At 37.2% G+C, this 17,898-nt stretch overlaps 1 protein-coding gene across 1 annotated transcript in view; it reads left to right on the top strand.

Moving 5' to 3' along the window:
- LOC149290243 (tetratricopeptide repeat protein 28-like) overlaps nt 1–10,443 on the top strand; it is a 239,640-nt gene extending 229,197 nt beyond the window's left edge. Inside the window, exons 17-23 of the mRNA XM_089489458.1 lie at nt 1,470–1,594; nt 2,208–2,439; nt 3,311–3,387; nt 5,012–5,035; nt 5,682–5,811; nt 7,062–7,169; nt 8,867–10,443. Of these exons, the coding sequence (XP_089345584.1) occupies nt 1,470–1,594; nt 2,208–2,439; nt 3,311–3,387; nt 5,012–5,035; nt 5,682–5,811; nt 7,062–7,169; nt 8,867–10,443 (2,273 nt within the window). The remainder of the gene's footprint in view (nt 1–1,469; nt 1,595–2,207; nt 2,440–3,310; nt 3,388–5,011; nt 5,036–5,681; nt 5,812–7,061; nt 7,170–8,866) is intronic.
- The last annotated feature ends 7,455 nt before the right edge of the window (nt 10,444–17,898 follow it).

Raw genomic sequence — 17,898 nt, 5'->3', positions numbered from 1 at the left:
TACGTAGAGTTCTGGGCATTGTTTTTAATAGTATGCAACACGGGTTTTTTTAAGTTTTTTTGCGATGGGCTGCTAGATCAGAAATGTATGTATGCGTGTGCCACACATTTTTTATTGTGAGACAATATACAGCATGACTCCTATCATTGTGTAGTGATCAGACAGAGGCGGTGGAACAGCATAACTCTCATCACTATATACAGAGTCAGACATTGATGGTGGTACAGCATAACTCCTATCATCTCCCATCATCATTTTCATTTTGTTGCTTTTTCACACTTATTTGCTCTTATTCTCTCATGCTCTCTCACTCTTACTTACACTCTATCTCAGTCTCTCACACTCTTGCTCACTATCTCTCACACATGCTTTCATTCTCTCTTTTAATGTCTTTTTACATTCTCCAACAACTGCTTGCACATCCCTATCTCCTTTCCAGCAGCTCTTCTTCTCTTGTCTCGTCTTGCTCTTCTGTCTTTTTTCATCTGCTTCTTCCCATGTCTTTTTTCATTGTCCACTTCTCTTTGAACCAGGCCTCCTGGAGCACATCTGCAAAAGTTTCCGGGCACACCCTTTCCCCCGATTAATCAGAGGGGGAAAGGTGTGCCCGGAGGCTTTACCCTTTTGTGAAAGTTCTCCGGGAGTCCTAGTTCACAGAGAAGAGGATGAAGAAAGACAACACGGAGAGAAGTGGACAAAGAAAGAAAACAGAAGAACAAAAAGAGCCAAGAGAAGAAGCAGAGCTGTAGGAAAGAAGACAGAAACACTGAATCGGTCGGCAGAGAATATAGGGAGACTTAGTCAGCACAGACTTCACCATGTTTGAAAGAAAGTAGGTGAATAAAGAGAATTCCAAATGTTCTTAATATGTCAAAGTAACAATGCTAACTAATGATATCTCAACAGCTACAGAATAAAGTCCCACTCTTGTGGAAATAGTGCCCACTGGTGACATTGTTAGGTAGTGCAGGTGTGAGTTGATACTTAAAACATGTATTGTTGGGAAATTGTGCTTCTGACATTATAGTGGAATGCAAAACTAAATTAAATCTGCAGTTGTTGCCTCATATCTGGTGCATACGAAATTGTGCACTTATGTATACAAGCATCTGTTTAACACACTCATGCATCTCACCTAATCCAAAAAAAAAGGTCTTAGGTAAATAATATCTACTGTCATGCTCCTGTATATAACTTGCCTCATTTGTAACATCCAAAGCAGACAGTTGGCTTTAGTATGTTTATTGAAATAACAGCAGAGGATATGCAATTTAACATAGAGGGTAAGGAAAGCAAATCAATTACTAGATATTTTTGTGACATATTATTTATGTGACAGGGGCTTTATAACAAGATGTGTTACGCACCCCTGTGTAACGGAAAGGGTTAATTTTTAGCAAGGGCTTCCTTTAGGTTAATGTCAGAAAAATATTTGTCATTCTAACTGTTCACCTAACAACCCTGCACAGGATATATGCTCATTGGAAGTGACGTGAAGCTCAACAGCCCCTCTTCACTGATTGGTCAAGCGTTGTCAGAAATTCTCCAGAATCCTGAACGAGCAAGAGATGCCCTGAGGGTTCTGCTGCATCTGGTGAGAAGTTGTATTTTATATATAATTATCTGTGTTCCATGTCTCCTTGGTGCTGCTTGTTTTTACTGTAAACCCTTTACATTCTCACCAGGCAGCAATGCTTAAATGCTGCAATCTGGTTATACATATTCTATAACTTCTTCTTTTTTGCTTATTATCCAGTTTTCTACATACATCCACATTTCAAATCTGTCTTTGGATAATTAAAGTCATCTTTTCAGTTGCACATCTTAATATTTGTTGAAGTGATTCCTGACTGTATACCTAACATCTATTAATGAAGGGCAACATATATAATCTCAGGATTCCGGGGGTCCCTTAGAACCTCGGACCCTGCAAACTGTGATTTCAAAAGCGTACAAGAGCTTCCATAGGAAGCTGCTCTTTGATAGATAACAAAAAAGCACTGTAAAGTGTTGTGGTTTTTGTTGATAAATAAATAATTCAAATATAATAATAGAATTATTTATTTTTCTACACTTGCCATGAAATCAGCATGTATTATGTATAGGTGTATAACTGATCATTAGCAGTTACTCAGTCTGATCCAAATTCTCCATCAATATGCCATAGTAATGTTTTCTGGGTGTCGTTTCTTTCTTCTATTCCGCAGGTTGAAAAGTCGTTGCAGAGGATTCAGAATGGACAACGGAATTCTATGTATACATCTCAACAGAGTGTGGAGAATAAAGTAGGGGGGATTCACGGCTGGCAGTCTTTACTCACAGCGGTAGGATTTCGCCTTGACCCCCCAAGCAGTGGTCTTCCTGCGGCAGTGTTTTTCCCTACTTCTGATCCGGGTGAACGTTTACAACAATGCAGCACCACAATCCAGTCTCTGTTAGGTATGTGTTTGGAGTCAGAGCTTGTCTTAAGTAGTAGGAAGGTATAAAATATGTTTTGTCTTATTAGGTCCTTAATATACTTGCATTGATAAAAAATGCATTGCCATCACACCAATATGATATCAGAAATATAGACTTGCATGCATTTGAGCTGCTTAAATGCACAATAATAGATGTGCATATGAGGACACTTGGTCAACTCATTAAATTCACACTTCAGCCATCATATACATAATGCGTATAATAGTCGAGTGTCAACTCAATTGTTGAATGGAAATGTATAGAGGGGTTAATCTAAGTACCCCCTATGCAGTTGGTGTTTTCCCTGCCCACCAAGCCATTTATTTTGCAAGAGATGCGTTCAGCTAGAGGAGAACGCACCGGAGTGCGCTCATGATCACTGACAGCCAGCTCTAGCACTGGCTTTTTCAAGAGTCCTAGGTTGCCTCACGAGTGCCACCTCATGCATGCACAGAAAATGTTCTGTTTGATTTAATTCGGTATGCTTTCTTGTCTGTGCTTGGCTGTTTCCGGCAGCCTCAACTATCGAAAAACTGGTCTGTTGTTTTGGACATAAAAAGTACCCGTAATTCTCATTCATCGTCTTGGAAGAGGTCATTTCCGGTGGCCTGTGCTGGTCTAGGAACTTGTTCTTTTTAAAGATAATCTCATACCAGAAGACCATTTCCCCACCTCTTCTTTTTTGGGTGGTTCTCTGCCCATTTATCAGAAGGTGGTTCTGTTCCAAGTGGTAAATGAAGTTAGTATGTAAGCTGTGTTGTTTGAGTGTCTCTCCAATGCTTCGTACATTGAAAATATTGCATTTTTGAAATCTTTGAAACCACACCAATATAAATATTTGTTTTTGTAGGTTTGCCTCATTCCGCACTGCAAGCACTTTGTAAACTGATTACAGCTTCAGAAACTGGAGAACAGCTTATTAATCGGGTAAGCATGGTCCCAGCTGTCATTTCATTCAAATTGCAATTTCTCAACCAGGGCAATGCTTTGACTAGTTCATAAACTACAACGATGGAAGCCTATCTGGGCCAGCCAGAATCTGTATTTCTGCATTCCGCACTCTGCGTTGTGTAGCATTATTATGCATGGTCACCTACTAGCACGTTTTTATAAGATATTGTAAAGCTCCAAGAATATCACAGCGATAGTGTTGCATAATGCATTGCACAGTTTTTAAAGTGATCTGTGATATGGGCTGCATGGTTTTTTTTCTAAACTGGAAGCAGAACTTATTCAAGAATGCAATGAATGTCTAAACAAACCTCTGCAAAGAAATCACTGCTTGCTTTGATTTTCTAAACATCTGTATTTGTAGGTAAATTAAATTAGCTAGAGGCCATGCAATGTGCTTTGTAATCATTTCCAGGTGAAAGATTTAAAAAAATACTTTTCCTATTTATATATATATATATATATATATATATATATATATATATATATATATATATATATATATATATATATATATATCTAATAAATGCTTTTACCAGATATCCATGACTTTTGAATGACTTTTGAAAAGGAAAACATTTAATCTGGCACCATTGTGATATCAAAAATATTTATTAAATGCAAAATGTTGCAGTAGTAATAACTTCAATTACGTGCTTGTTCTTTATGGGTGCTGGATGTCAGGCTAGACAGGTATAAGGGTAGGTCTTGCCAAAAAAAAAAACATTAAAAGGGACTGTGAGAGATGGAATTGAACCTGACTGGAGTATGGACAGAGCTAATACTCAGTTCCCAGGTATGACCATAAGGGTATTAATGTCTGTCACACCAGGCATACCTGAGGGCTGGACATGAGAAGATAATCAGACTAGTCAGAGTGTCTGCATCCAGGAATCGACAATGTAGCAGAACCACAATAATGTGGGAACCACAATAAGTTTAGGAACAGAAGCACTATGCAGCTCTGGACCCAGCTGTGCTATGAAGATCTTGGTCCTTCAAGATCAAGGTCATCAGACTTAGTTTCCAGTTCAATAAATGTCATGCTTATTGAAAGTATACTATGTGCAATATAAATGTAGACATATAGCACCTACAAAAAGTTTCAAAAGACATTTCTATATTTCTCTACTGTCTAATATTAGCTGACACCAAAATTTGACATGAAGGAAATAAGAGGTCACATAATTACAAACCAACGGTTGCTTTATAGAAGCCATACAAAGACTTAGGTGGTGTTCTGTCTTGTCTTAAATATGTGCAGTCAGAAAAGTACCTTAAGTTGGTACATTTTGACCTACTTTGCCAGTGGGGTCCCGATGCAGAATCACAGAAGGCCCATAATGTGAACTGTGATCATGCCTGTAGCACATGTAAGGGAACAGAATCTGCCTGCTGCGATACTCTAAACCTTCTTTCTTTCAATACTCATTGTAACTGCATGAGGCTACTTGCATATGCATTTCTTGTGTGATGCAAAAATAATTACTTGGCTTGCAGAGTCTATGTGTGATTTTATAGCCAATTAACCTTTCGCTTGGGTTTTTTCTTTTTCCATTCTAAACCTTGTTTTCTGCTTGTAATCTGCTGGCTTCTGAAGGCTGTAAAAAATATGGTTGGAATGGTAAGTACTCAAAGAATTAGATTTTTACATCAAATGTTGCCATGAAAGTCACAAAGCACTGATGCAGTTGTTGAGCATAATGCCATACACTCATCGTGCGTTGTGTCCTAGGTCGTGGAAATGGGAACCACAGGGCTGTGTCCCGTGTGATTGGTTAGCCCTGGCATTCTAATACTGTAGTTATAAGTGACACTGGTTTTAGGGGACAATCGTTAGGATGTGATCGGTGGGGCAATAGCAAGAATTATTGGATGAGTTGTTCATGTGCTCAGAGCTAAGTAAATTATTTCTGAATATAATTATGTAATTTACTAATTAATTTCCAAGAGATTAAACTCACATTAACTTGAGTTTTATGCTGTTGACAGCCCCTTGATGCTCACTCAACATTCTTAGTTACTTATAAAAAAAATAGATCAAAAATATAGATTGTTATGAAAAAGGGTTTGGGAGGTGTATGCATTTTTACTTGTGGACAGTTTACTGCATGTAAATATGTTAATGAGTTATTCCTGCTAAAAAAAATTAATTAAAAATGATGAGTGTTGCATCTGCCAGCTAGTGGCTATTGGGTGTAAATTATAACATGTGTGCTGTTTGTGTATTGTGCTGGCTCATATTAAAACCTGTTTCTTTCATAAATCAGCTGCATCAGGTCCTTGTTCAGCTTCAAACAGGAGACAAAGAACATGATTTCTCATCAGCGCCCATCCAGGTGTCCATCAGCGTTCAGCTCTGGAGATTACCCGGATGCCATGAATTTCTGGCTGCTTTAGGTACAAATATCAGTTATGCTTCAGTGGTTGCTTTATTGCTCAAAATATGCACCCAGATGTTTGCTTAAATTAAAAGGTTTACAGAATGGTATAACAACATTGTAAACTAAATGTAGCTAGTGTATTATCCTACCATGCATTGATCAGCACACAAACACACACATATATATATATACATATTTATATATGTATTTATTCTAAAATGTTTAGATACATTTTAGTTTAATTGTGCCTTTAAGACTCTCAGCGGCACTTCCCATACAACGATGGATGCTGACCTGCAGGCTAAAATTTGTTAAGAATTCATGAGAACTCATGTAACATTAGCTTTAAACAACAGACAAAGACAATTCCCTTTCTAGAGCATTAATATATAATAGCAATTTGCATTTAGGCTAAAGTTAATTAAGTTATTAACTCATTACTAGTATATATTAGTTTATTTTCAAAGCTCATAAATATTCATCTGTGCTATGCGAACAAACATACGCAATACTCAAATAATTGGCAACAATTATGAGTTACTTACTTTAGCGTCCTGCAGGCAACATTTATTTGTGGAACAAGGGATTTGCAAGCCATGTCTGATCTGCCACATCTGTGTAAAATGGAGCTGAATCATCGATAAATAAAACATCTTATAAATAAATAAGTTGGCTCCATGCAAATGTCCATAAAATTGGTGAGACATGTTGCAGCGTAGTAGAAGATTCATATGTGGTGTTATGGAGGCTCAAGGTATCAAGAGTATTTACAAAATTAGTATTAACAAAATTAGTGTTAAAATTTTTATTATACTTGATACACATGCCTTTTTTTCTCCATAAAAACATGTATTCAACTTGAAATCCCATTTCCATGCATGCCCCTCTAGATTTGAGAGGGCTGGTGATCAGAGGACAGGCAAAAAAGGGTCAACAGATGCAATCACATTTCCTGTCCACTGTCAAATGAACATTCATGATACATACAATATTTTGTAATGACAATTCCTTTTAATAAGAACAAAAAAATCCCCCGAGCCACCTCATGCCCTTCAAAGTAATTCAATGTATAACACTTGTCAGGACGCAGATTACAGTGAGGGGAGACAATTTTTACCATATTTTGGCTTCAACCATGATTCCCTTTTTTTCTTCTTTATTATTATAATATATGCAATAGAGTATGACATGATATTATAATATATGCAATAGAGTATGACATGATGCACCAGAAATGCAACCTTTTGTCTTTTTTTCTTCATATAGGTTTTGACCTCTGTGAAGTAGGCCAGGAAGAGGTTATACTGAAAACTGGCAAACAAGCTAACAAAAGGACTATGCAGTTTGCTCTCCAATCTCTCCTAGCTCTCTTTGGTAGGTATTTAAGGAAAATGTTGATGAATGAATAAATTCCACCATCCCCGAAGACAAATTTACAAAATATTGTAAAATCAATGATACAAAAGTATTGGGACACATGACCATTACACCAACATGGATTTTTATGACATCACATTTTAAATACATTAATATGTAGTTGGCCCCCACTTTGCCACTATAATAGCTTTCATTCTTCTGGGGAGGTGTTCCACAAGATTTTGGAGTGTTTCTGTGGGAATTTTTGCCCATTCATCCAGTAGAGCATTTGTGGAGTCAGGCACTGATGTTGGACGATGCCCCCTACAGCAGGACAATGCTACGCTTCCAATTTTGTGAGAACAGTTTAGGAAAATCCCTTTTCTGTTCCAGCATGACCGTGCCCCAGTGGACAAATCAAGGTCCATAAAGACATTATTGAATGAGTTTGGTGTGGAAGAACTTGACTGGCCCGCACATAGAGCTGACTTTAATCTCGTCAAACACCTTTGAGATTAACTGAAACGGAGATTGCGAGCCAGGCATTCTCTTCCAACATCAGTGCCTGACCCCACAAATGCTCTACTGGATGAACGGGCAAAAGTTCTCACAGAAACACTCCAAAATCTTGTGGAAAAGCCTTTCCAGAAGAGTGGAAGCTGTTGTAACTGCAAAGGGGGGACCAACTACAAATTAATGTCAATGTATTTAGAATGTGATGTCATAAAAAGTTCCTGTCGATTTAATGGTCAGGTGTCCCAATATTATTGTCATTATACTTGGGTGTTACTTTGATTCTTACATTTAATAAGTATTATATGCTGTTGAATGTTCTGTTTTTTTTCTTCTAAGATGAAACATTACATTACAAGTCAATGTCTGGCTTATGCATTAGTAAGATTGGAGATCAAGAGCCAGCTGGAAACAGTGCAACATTAATATACCAACTGAAAATAAATGGCATCTCAACAAAAAAACAACATAAAAATACAGTTCATGTTTATTTTCTATACATAGTAAGCATATATTATAATTGTTTGTTCATTATTTATAGTAAATATATAGTATATTTAAAAGTGGTATTTTTTCGTGTTTCCGTAATGAGACATACATGCCGAGCATATAAAAGAGCTTCAGGTAATGCAATGCTATCCATCATGCAGGGGAGAAAAATAAGTTCCAGCAAAGCAGGAGGTCGTTAGTACTTTTAGTGAGTGCGGTCTCGGTGGAATGCTGTGGACAGAAACCAGATTGTAGAGGGTCAAGCAGTTTGGTAGAGAAATTTAGTTAGTTGATTACAGCACTATAACTAAATTTAAATAAATAAATGTATTAATAATAATATATCAAATATCACATTTTGTCTGTTCTACTAGTGTATTAACTAAAACTAAGTTTTTTTCTTATGTGAAAAAAATGGGATAAAACAGGATTACTCAGAATTTGCTAAATAGATATCAAAAGTGTCTATCTGCCGCTCAGAACCCACTGTGTTAGATATTTTCATTGACAGACACCTGGTCGTTTTGAACCCACTAGAGATTCATTCATACTAAATTTGCTGCTGGGTTTCTTGATGAGTTGGTTTAGACAAAGAACCTGAACTCTGGCTATGATTGTCCTTTTGGTTTACTTTACATACAGTAGAATACTGGAGAAAAAATGATGCCCAATTAAGATTTGTTCATCAATATCCTCTTTGATTTTTTCTGTAGATTCTACTGAGCTCCCAAAACGACTTAGTCTTGACAGTTCTTCATCACTTGAATCATTGGCATCTGCTCAATCAGTTTCAAACCCAATGTCTCATGGATATGTTGGCCATCCATTTTCCCCAATATGCCCGGATGGCATGGCTTCAGATGCTATTTCTGTTTACAGTCTAAGCTCGATAGCTTCATCAATGAGTTTTGTTTCAAAAGCGGATTGTTTAGCAGAAGGAGAACACAGAGTACGTGTAGACCACGAAAGACCAAAACATGTTTATACTCAAAGAACATCAGCAACAAGGGGTCAGGCTTCTCCACAAACCAACATCTCATTAAACAAGGAAGAGCAGGAAGAATATGATGGGTTTTCCATAATAAGCAATGAACCTCTTCTATCCTACACAGAAAATACAGATCCTAAACTCAAACATGGAAATATTCAGGAAACAATCCAAGTGTCAGTAAACTCTAAAGGCAGTATAAGCACACCAAATTCTCCTGTTAAACTATCACTGATTCCAAGTCCAAATTCTCCTTTTCAAAAAGTTGTAAAACTGCCAAGTTCTGATACTGGGGAATCCGACCAGTCTAGCACTGAAACAGACAGTACAGTAAAATCCCAAGAAGATAACAACCCAATGCTTAATCCTGAAGAACTAGCCCAAAAAATTTTAGAGGAAACTCAGAGCCATCTGATTGCAGTTGAACGTCTTCAAAGGAGTGGCAGTCTGAGGAACATGAGTAGTTCATCGGATGGTGCATCAACTCCCAATGGTAGTTCTACATTTAGGTCATCTGAAACAAGTGCTTTTAGTAGACCTGCTCAGAAAGGAATGCCTTCCCCAGTTACTGTGAAACCAAAGCCTCCAACAAGAAGCTCATCTCTACAAAAGGTGAGTTCAGGATATAACAGCCCAGCAAACTCTGAAACATCATTGAAGGACTCTTCAAGACATAGTGGTCAACCTTCTCCGAGTTCAGATTCACCTAGTTTCAAGCTGAAATATCCTAGCTCTCCATACAGCTCTCATATTTCTAGATCTCCTCGGAACATGTCACCAAGCTCAGGCCACCAATCTCCAGCAGGGAGCACCTCATCTCCAGCCCTGTCATACTCTTCTGCTGGATCTGCTCGTTCCAGCCCTGCAGATGCTCCAGATATTGATAAACTAAAACTTGCCGCTATTGATGAAAAGGTGAAAGCTATTCATAATCTGAAGATGTTTTGGTCAAGTACCCCTCAACATTCTTCTGGGCCAATTAAAATATTGCGAGGAGCTCCAGGTACAATGACTTCAAAGAAAGATGTTCTTAGTTTGTTGAACCTATCTCCTCGACATAGCAAGAAAGAGGAAACCACAGATAATCTTGAATTGAAGGAACTATCTATCCAGCAAAAGCATGTTGATGATGCTCAGCAAAACCCACCAAATGGACACAAACACTCCGAAAATGTAGTAAATGTTACCCAGTCAGCAACATCAATTAATGTAAGTGGGTCTTTACGCAACTTAAAACTAGCATCTGGAAATGGGTACAAGTTCCTTTCACCAGGACGATTTTTTCCATCTTCAAAGTGTTAAAATGTCTTTTATACGACTTTTACGGCTGTGTTTCCATTTGTATTTTGTCGAATTGCCTTCATTACGCGAAGGACTAAAATATTACATGTGAAGCAGAGGTCAAAATGGATTGCATATATACCAATTTACTACTTGTTCTACAAATATGAGTTGACATTTTAATTGGTTATATATGTTACTGATTAGTGTTATAAGAAAATCAACAGGTACTGTGACAATCAGATAGGAAGTTAACAAGTAAACAACTTTATTAAAAGGAAGCTCCCACTCATTGGTGAGATTTTTGGTTACATATTAATAGTCTTCAGTGTCGTATCAGATATGCAATATGTGTCAAAGAAGCCACCATCATATTTTTGCAGTTGTGTGTTCACTTTTTAATACATCAACACATATCAGATAAAGATTTCCAAAAACATGTATTAGTATTGAAATCATACACTTGCTTCCTGGGGAAGCTACATATTATTAAGCCTTAAATGTATGTTAAGAGAAATATCTGCTTAATAATATCTACAATATCTGGATAATGGTATAGATTTATTGCTACAAAAAACCCAAAAACAAATAATAACTTGTATACTTAAAAGGTAATTGAATATCTGTTTTTCATTTGCAGCCCATATAATGTATATGTAAATATTATATATTTAACTATTATTAGAAACTAGTATTAAAACTGAAAAAAGGTTTCAAGCTACTCTGCTGAATTTAACAATTCTGTAATTTAAATTAGCATTAGAAACACCATTCTAAACATTTCCTAGTACCACTGAGCGCTCAAAGTCTTCCCAAAAATAATTTTTAATCAGGCAGTTTAGGCTAATCCATAATATCTGATGGAAACACTTAATTGCCATGTGACAGGAAAGCAGTCTGTTACCATAGAAACTGAACAGAATGTTTCTAGGTTGTTTTTATGTGTTTTTGGAACACCGTTAAATTCACATTTTCTTCCCTTTCACTAATTTCCTTTACGAGAACTGGATATGACGATGTTACACTAGTGCTTTTTCGTCTTGATCAAATCTCTTGGAGTTTAACATCTACTGTGGTCCTGAGCCTACCAAAGACAAATGGTGCTTAGAATGTCAGGGAGGCAGAATCAATCGCTGTATAACCCTATCTGGAAATACTGCTTTTGGTGGTGATTTAGGATTTTCTAGTCTTCCTTGTGACTCCAGAGAGTATTTTGTATGGTATAAAAATAAACTGCTAACAAAAATGTTGCTTTTGATAAACTGTTAATATTGCAGATATTAAATTAAGCAACCTGGTTTTTAATCGTTACCATGATGCACTTACCAGGTTCAAATGAAAATGTTCTTTTCAGCTGTCGCTGAACTACAGCCCCCATGATCCCCAGTCAAGGATCAAACCTTAGCTCAGGAGTCATCAGTTTATATCATATGAAAACAGTGTTCAATGGCAAAAATGAATCCGTATCGATATTACATTTTTTAGGCCCCCCCTTTTTTTTTTTTTAAAGAAAATTCCAAAATGTTATTTTGTGAGTACCACATGGGTAACCATTCTATTTTGTAGTGCTGGATACTTTAGCACTCTCAGCTTTCCATGATCTCCAAGATTGAGATACCTTTGAGCCGGTCATTGAAGGTTGCTTGCCTGGGCAGAGAATGCAAGTTTCTAAACATAGAATGACCAAGCTGCAGGCCCGACTTGCCATCTGGCAAACTGGGTAAATATGGCAGATGGCACCAGTCACATGGATGGCACCAGTCACTTGGCAGATCCAGCCCGTCAATGGGCGGCCACTAGCTTGCCACAAGCATAGCCTGCAGCTGTGTGCATATCCATCATTTATTGGCCGCCGGCCTTAAAGTGCCAATCTAAATCTCATGTCTGATCCTGCCAAGCTGCCTCTTCCTGGTGCAATGTTAAATGTGAAAAGTTCTTATTATCGTTATTATTATAATTTTCACATCATGGCTCCTTTCTGCCCTTCTGAATTTATTGTTGCACATGGAAAGTGAAATTCTCCAAAAAAACAAAAAAGCTGGCTATATAATTGAATCCAGTTTCTAAGCTTGCAAAAGTTAGGCAACATTAAAAATCCCTGCATGGAGCACAGTGTCATACTTTGTACCTACATCGCACCTACAGTACTGACACCGCATTTGTTATGTTGTGATTTATATATAAAATCGACAAGTTTGACTCTCATAGTGTGAATCATCCATCACCGCTTAGAACTTGCTGGTTATCACCAATGATAAATGTCTGTGTAATGTACCATCATTCCTATTTCCTACTGGCACTTTAAGCCCTGCAGACCATTAATCAGGAGTAGTTTTCAGAACTGTATGAGGTTATTCACATAATAGGGCACATGTCTGTGTGTATTCAGCAAGCAGAGCACTACATTACATTAGCTGTAAAATTATTTACACTGGGTCGGAGGGGTAATCAGACTCCCTGCTGTGAAAACAAATAAGAGTACTTAAGCATTTACCTTGATCCAGACTGGAAGATGTTAACCGAAGTCAGTACTTTCTGAAATATGTGTACACACATTTTTAAACCATGCGTTTCATATTAGGACAGATCGGCACTCATCATCGCTGTAATATGTAATAAGAACCAGAGCTGTATGTCGCAACATTTCACATAAGCCGCGTTCCTGCCACGCTCCGCGTAATTGGAACCATTTATACTTACAAAAGAGCATTTCTACAAACCAAACTGATGGTGGCATAAAACGTACCAAAATCACCGCACTGCAGACCTTAACGCTATGTCTTACCCACGGACACTGTTGACTTCATTGTTGGATTTGTTTGCTTATGAACCCATAAAGATTAAAACCCTGCTTCCTTGCAATATTTTAGTCGTAGGTCAGTTTACAATATCACTTTTGTAATTGTACTTTGTAGCTCTACGCATAGCACTACTGTTGTAGCCACATATCCCTATGCAAAAGGTTTCATTCCCGTTGATAAAAAAAAAAAATGGGTCTGGTGTAGCATTATCTGCAAATATTTTCATAATGTACGTGGAACCCGAGGAATTTGTAAATATTACATTGTTAATAGTGCTTCATGCATGTTTTGAACTGAAGCCCTTGGAATACATATATGTTTGTGTATTGGTGGGTTTAAGTCCAATATGGAAAAAAAAAAACAACGTGGATGATCTTTACTTTCTGTAAGGAGAACATTTATTAATGGTGAAGAAAAGACTTTTGCTAGATTTCTTGACCAGTTTTTTTTTTTTCTTCTCAAAATCTTCCCTGTATCCTTGTGTCGGATCTACTATGATTTATTTTGTAAATTAAACAATGTTTTTTTGTTTGTTTTTTTCTGGGCAGCACTAAACTTTTTTATATACGATAAAATTTACCTTGTAAAAAGTATTTCATATTTTTTATTGATTCAGCGGAAGGCAATTTTGGCCTGTTTCTTTGTGATCTGTGTGTTTATTAAAGCATGAAACCATATATGATGTGTCCTATACCACATACAAAAGCATAAACTTTGTTGAAGCCATAACTGTCTTCTTTATGGTGCTGCGGTTTCCCTACATGATGGTATGACGTAATTATGATGATTAATAAAGCAATTAGAAATAATTTATTATGCTTAATTGAACATTGGGCTTTGCAGTCGAGATCTGTAGCATTCATTAAGAATTTCTGAAACATTTATATCAAATGAAAAAAAAAATACATTGTAGAATCAGTGCTCAGCAAAAAAAAATTCTCTGTACTGTCTGAGTGAAACATGACATTTATGAATATAGAGATAGCAGATTCCATAGTGTTTTTACAGTAGGGGGCGGTAAAATTGACAGTAACCTTAAGATATGTTAAAACATACTAACAAAGAAGGTGAAGAGGGCCCTGCTCTTGTGAGCTTAATGATAAAGCGGTAGTAGGTAATAGCAATCATATTTATACTGCACAAATGAGACCAACACAATGAAAATCAGTTAAAGGTTAAACCATGTTTACCGTAATTGCAAATGAACACGAAGAGGAAAAACGATCCATCAGGTTCAACCTTATTTCAACAGTTTTTTGAAAGAAGAAAAAACTCAGTGGCACTATTCAATGGGTCAAAATTATCTTCGTGACTCCAAAAGCTATCATATTCTTTGTGGAGCAACATTACCTGGGATGAATGTTGTGTCTGTGGCTGCCCCTTTACCTCCAATTGTATCCATCTTATATTTCTTGTGACGTTTTATATGAATTCAACATCTTGGTCTTGCTGTAGTAAATTGTGTGACATGCCTAAAATGCAATATCTTTTTCTCTGACTTCTGAAGATATATTAAGACCCTGGAGGGGCCCTGGCTCCCCATGCAAGAGTGCCTATACAAGTATGCATACACATTCATACTCACATACACTTACATCTTCATGTTAACACACACTTATGCATACATTCTCATTCTAACACACATACATACTCCCTCGCACTCCATTACCTCACCTGCCTCGGTCTGCCATCATATGGCGTCATATTTGGTGCAGTGCTGACTGGCATATGTACAGTGGGAGCAGCTCATCTGAGTGGTGAGCAGCTGCCCTTCATTGGTTGATGCCAGACTAGCCCCCTGTCTGAGACCAATAGAGTCGCTCTTACGGACCTTTAAATTCTGGCATCAAAGCCATTGATCTCCCCAGGCCAAGTTGCTCCGAGGTGTACCTTGCCCTGCCATGGGGGACTAAAATCCCTCTTCCTCCCAGGCAAAGTTGCTCAGAGCGTTGTCTCTGCTGCTATACTACAGAAGCCTAGAAAAGTAGAAGAAAACAAAGAGAAAAACAAATATGAAGAACGTATACAAATATTCCCCCGAAACGAACACAGAAACGGGCGAATATTCGTAGAGTACGAAGATTTTTTTCACGAAGAGGAACACTTTGCTGGTGCCCAAGTCTACTAGTTACTGTAAGGTTTGGTGGAGCAAGGATAATGGTCTGGGGCTATTTTTCAGGATTTGGACTAGGCACCTTATTCCAATGAAGGGTAATGTTAATGCTACAGCATACAGAAACATTAAAGACAATCGTATACTTCCAACTTTGTTGCAAGCCAGGTCTTCTCATCCAATATCAGAGTTTGACCCCACGAATGCTCTTTTGGCTAAATGGGCACAAATTCCCACTGACATACTTCCGAAAACTTCTGGAAAGCCTTCACAGTAGGATGTTACAGCAGCAAAAGGGAGACCAACTCTATGTTAATGCTCATGGTGTTGGAATAGGGTGTCCATCAAGCTCATATAGGTGTGATGATAAGGTGTCCACATACTTTTGGTCACATAGTGTACAGTATATTAAAAATCTAGGAAACTCTGTAGTGGCCAGGTTCACTATTCTTGGGGATCATGCAGTCAGCTGTAAATCCCAGTACACAGTACAAACTAGTAGTAAACTCCATTACTTCTCATATTGTTTCCTCTGCACCTTTATTTTCCTTTATGTCTTAGACAGTTCATCAACTTCTCTGTAAGCCATACCAATTACGCAACCATGCTGCTTATAAACCAAGCCTAGACCAATTATCATAACTCTGCCCTTTAATTTAAAATAATTTTAACTCAGATGCCTGTGCTCAAGATGGGATAGCCAAAAAAACATGGTCTACCTGCAGCCAAGAGTTCTGCACACTTGATTTAGTTGATTATTTCATTATTTTGTGTTTAAATGAGGGGTAAGTCAGGTAACATATCAAAGATTCATGCATGTGTGAGATATGATGAAAGCCAAAATCCCTGAAATCTATGCCGACTTGTCTATTGAAAATAAATGGAAATTTCTTAAATATTGAAATTTAAGAAAATTATATTAAAACACAGTGATCTATATTTTTAAACGCCTTATCCAAAATAGAAAGTTTCTTACGTGAAATGTTACGTTTTGAAAATTGTAGGATTTAAAACACTATTTTAATATTCTGACACTAGAGGGCAACATTGCAGCGCTTTTCAGAAACAAATCATTAATGTGGAATTTTTCTCGAAGAGATAAAATGTACAGAGGGAACACACTTTTGCTTGAGTGCTAATGCAGCAAAACATTTAAAATGGTTTTAAGGAGGCAGAAAAGAGATGAGACCCCTAGCATGTGCCCCAGGAAAGACATTTACTGGGATTATAAAATATTTGAGGATAGTGATTAGAAGCTTGATTAAGTTCAGTAGCTTTTCATGGTCTTTCTAAATTATACCATATATATATATATATATATATATATATATATATATATATTGAAGAAGAAGAGCTTAAAATGAATCCTTCCAAATAAATCAAATATTCCATTCAAGATCTTTTAATGTCCAAAATCCTTAAGGTGAGTCCTGGGTAGACAAGCTTAAAAACATTCAATTACGTTTAAATATGTATCTTTCTATGTAGTAGAAGCACACAACAGTGCCATAGCTAAAATCAGGGTGTCATCACATTGCATGGAGATGGACCCCAAAAGGTGGGCCAAATGTAAACTCCTCAAGGTCATTCTTCACAATCATTAGTTAAGACCTCTGAGTCAGATTCTCTGAGTCTCTGAATGATAGCCTCAACTATGGACCAAAAAGAGGTTAACTAATAAATGTTGCCAACAGGAAAAAACTGGAAGACTGGATGGGCCATATGGTTATTTGCCATTAAGCTCTATATTTCTATATCACCAAAGACAGGGAAACTTGTGAGATCCCTGACGGTGTCTGATATAGACATACTTTTATGATGGACACCATCAGAGTCAGGCCCTGGATATTGCTTTAGTTACACATTACTCATGGGCAACTTATCAGGTTACTACATGCTATTATTTATTCAGTATGGTATATGGACTGTAAAACGCACCCCAGACAACAATTGTCTCTGGTGGTCCATCCTTTTTTATATTTAAGAAGCATGCTGCTGGTAGAATAAAAAAATCTCATCACTGGTGGTACCACCAATACAGCACAACAGACCATGGCTTTCAAATCTGTACGCGATGCTCAATGTACTAATAATATGAACCACAAGATGATTCGATTAGCAGAAGAATATAAAACACTGAATACATTTTTAAAAAAAATATTAAAATTAAATCATCTGTTATATCACCTCACACTTGCTATTGGTGTTGTGCAATATGTTCCTTGTAAAACTATTTATTTTGCTGGCCTGGCTATGGAAAGCAGAGAAACATTCTATGTACTCTTAAATGAACTATGATGGTGGACTTAAATGTGACCACGGATCAGATAGTTGGTGAGGTTGTGTAAAGTACTGCTCCCACCTCCAACCAGCAGGTCTCACCCTCTTCTTGAACTGTTGCTTGCAAACAATTAACACCTGACATCCTATATTAGGCAGTGAGGGATTGAACAATGCACAAATAAAAATGTATCTAGATACAATGGGCACACTAAGACATAACAAATAAAATATATTGGAAACAAAATGGCTGAAAAAAAGATACAATTCCTTCATAATATT

The sequence above is a fragment of the Sceloporus occidentalis genome, unplaced genomic scaffold, assembly GCF_023333645.1.
Source record: "Sceloporus occidentalis isolate IW3139 unplaced genomic scaffold, rSceOcc1.0.p SCAF_40, whole genome shotgun sequence".
In the NCBI taxonomy this organism is placed as follows: domain Eukaryota; kingdom Metazoa; phylum Chordata; class Lepidosauria; order Squamata; family Phrynosomatidae; genus Sceloporus; species Sceloporus occidentalis.
This window is presented reverse-complemented; position numbering and strand designations above follow the sequence as displayed.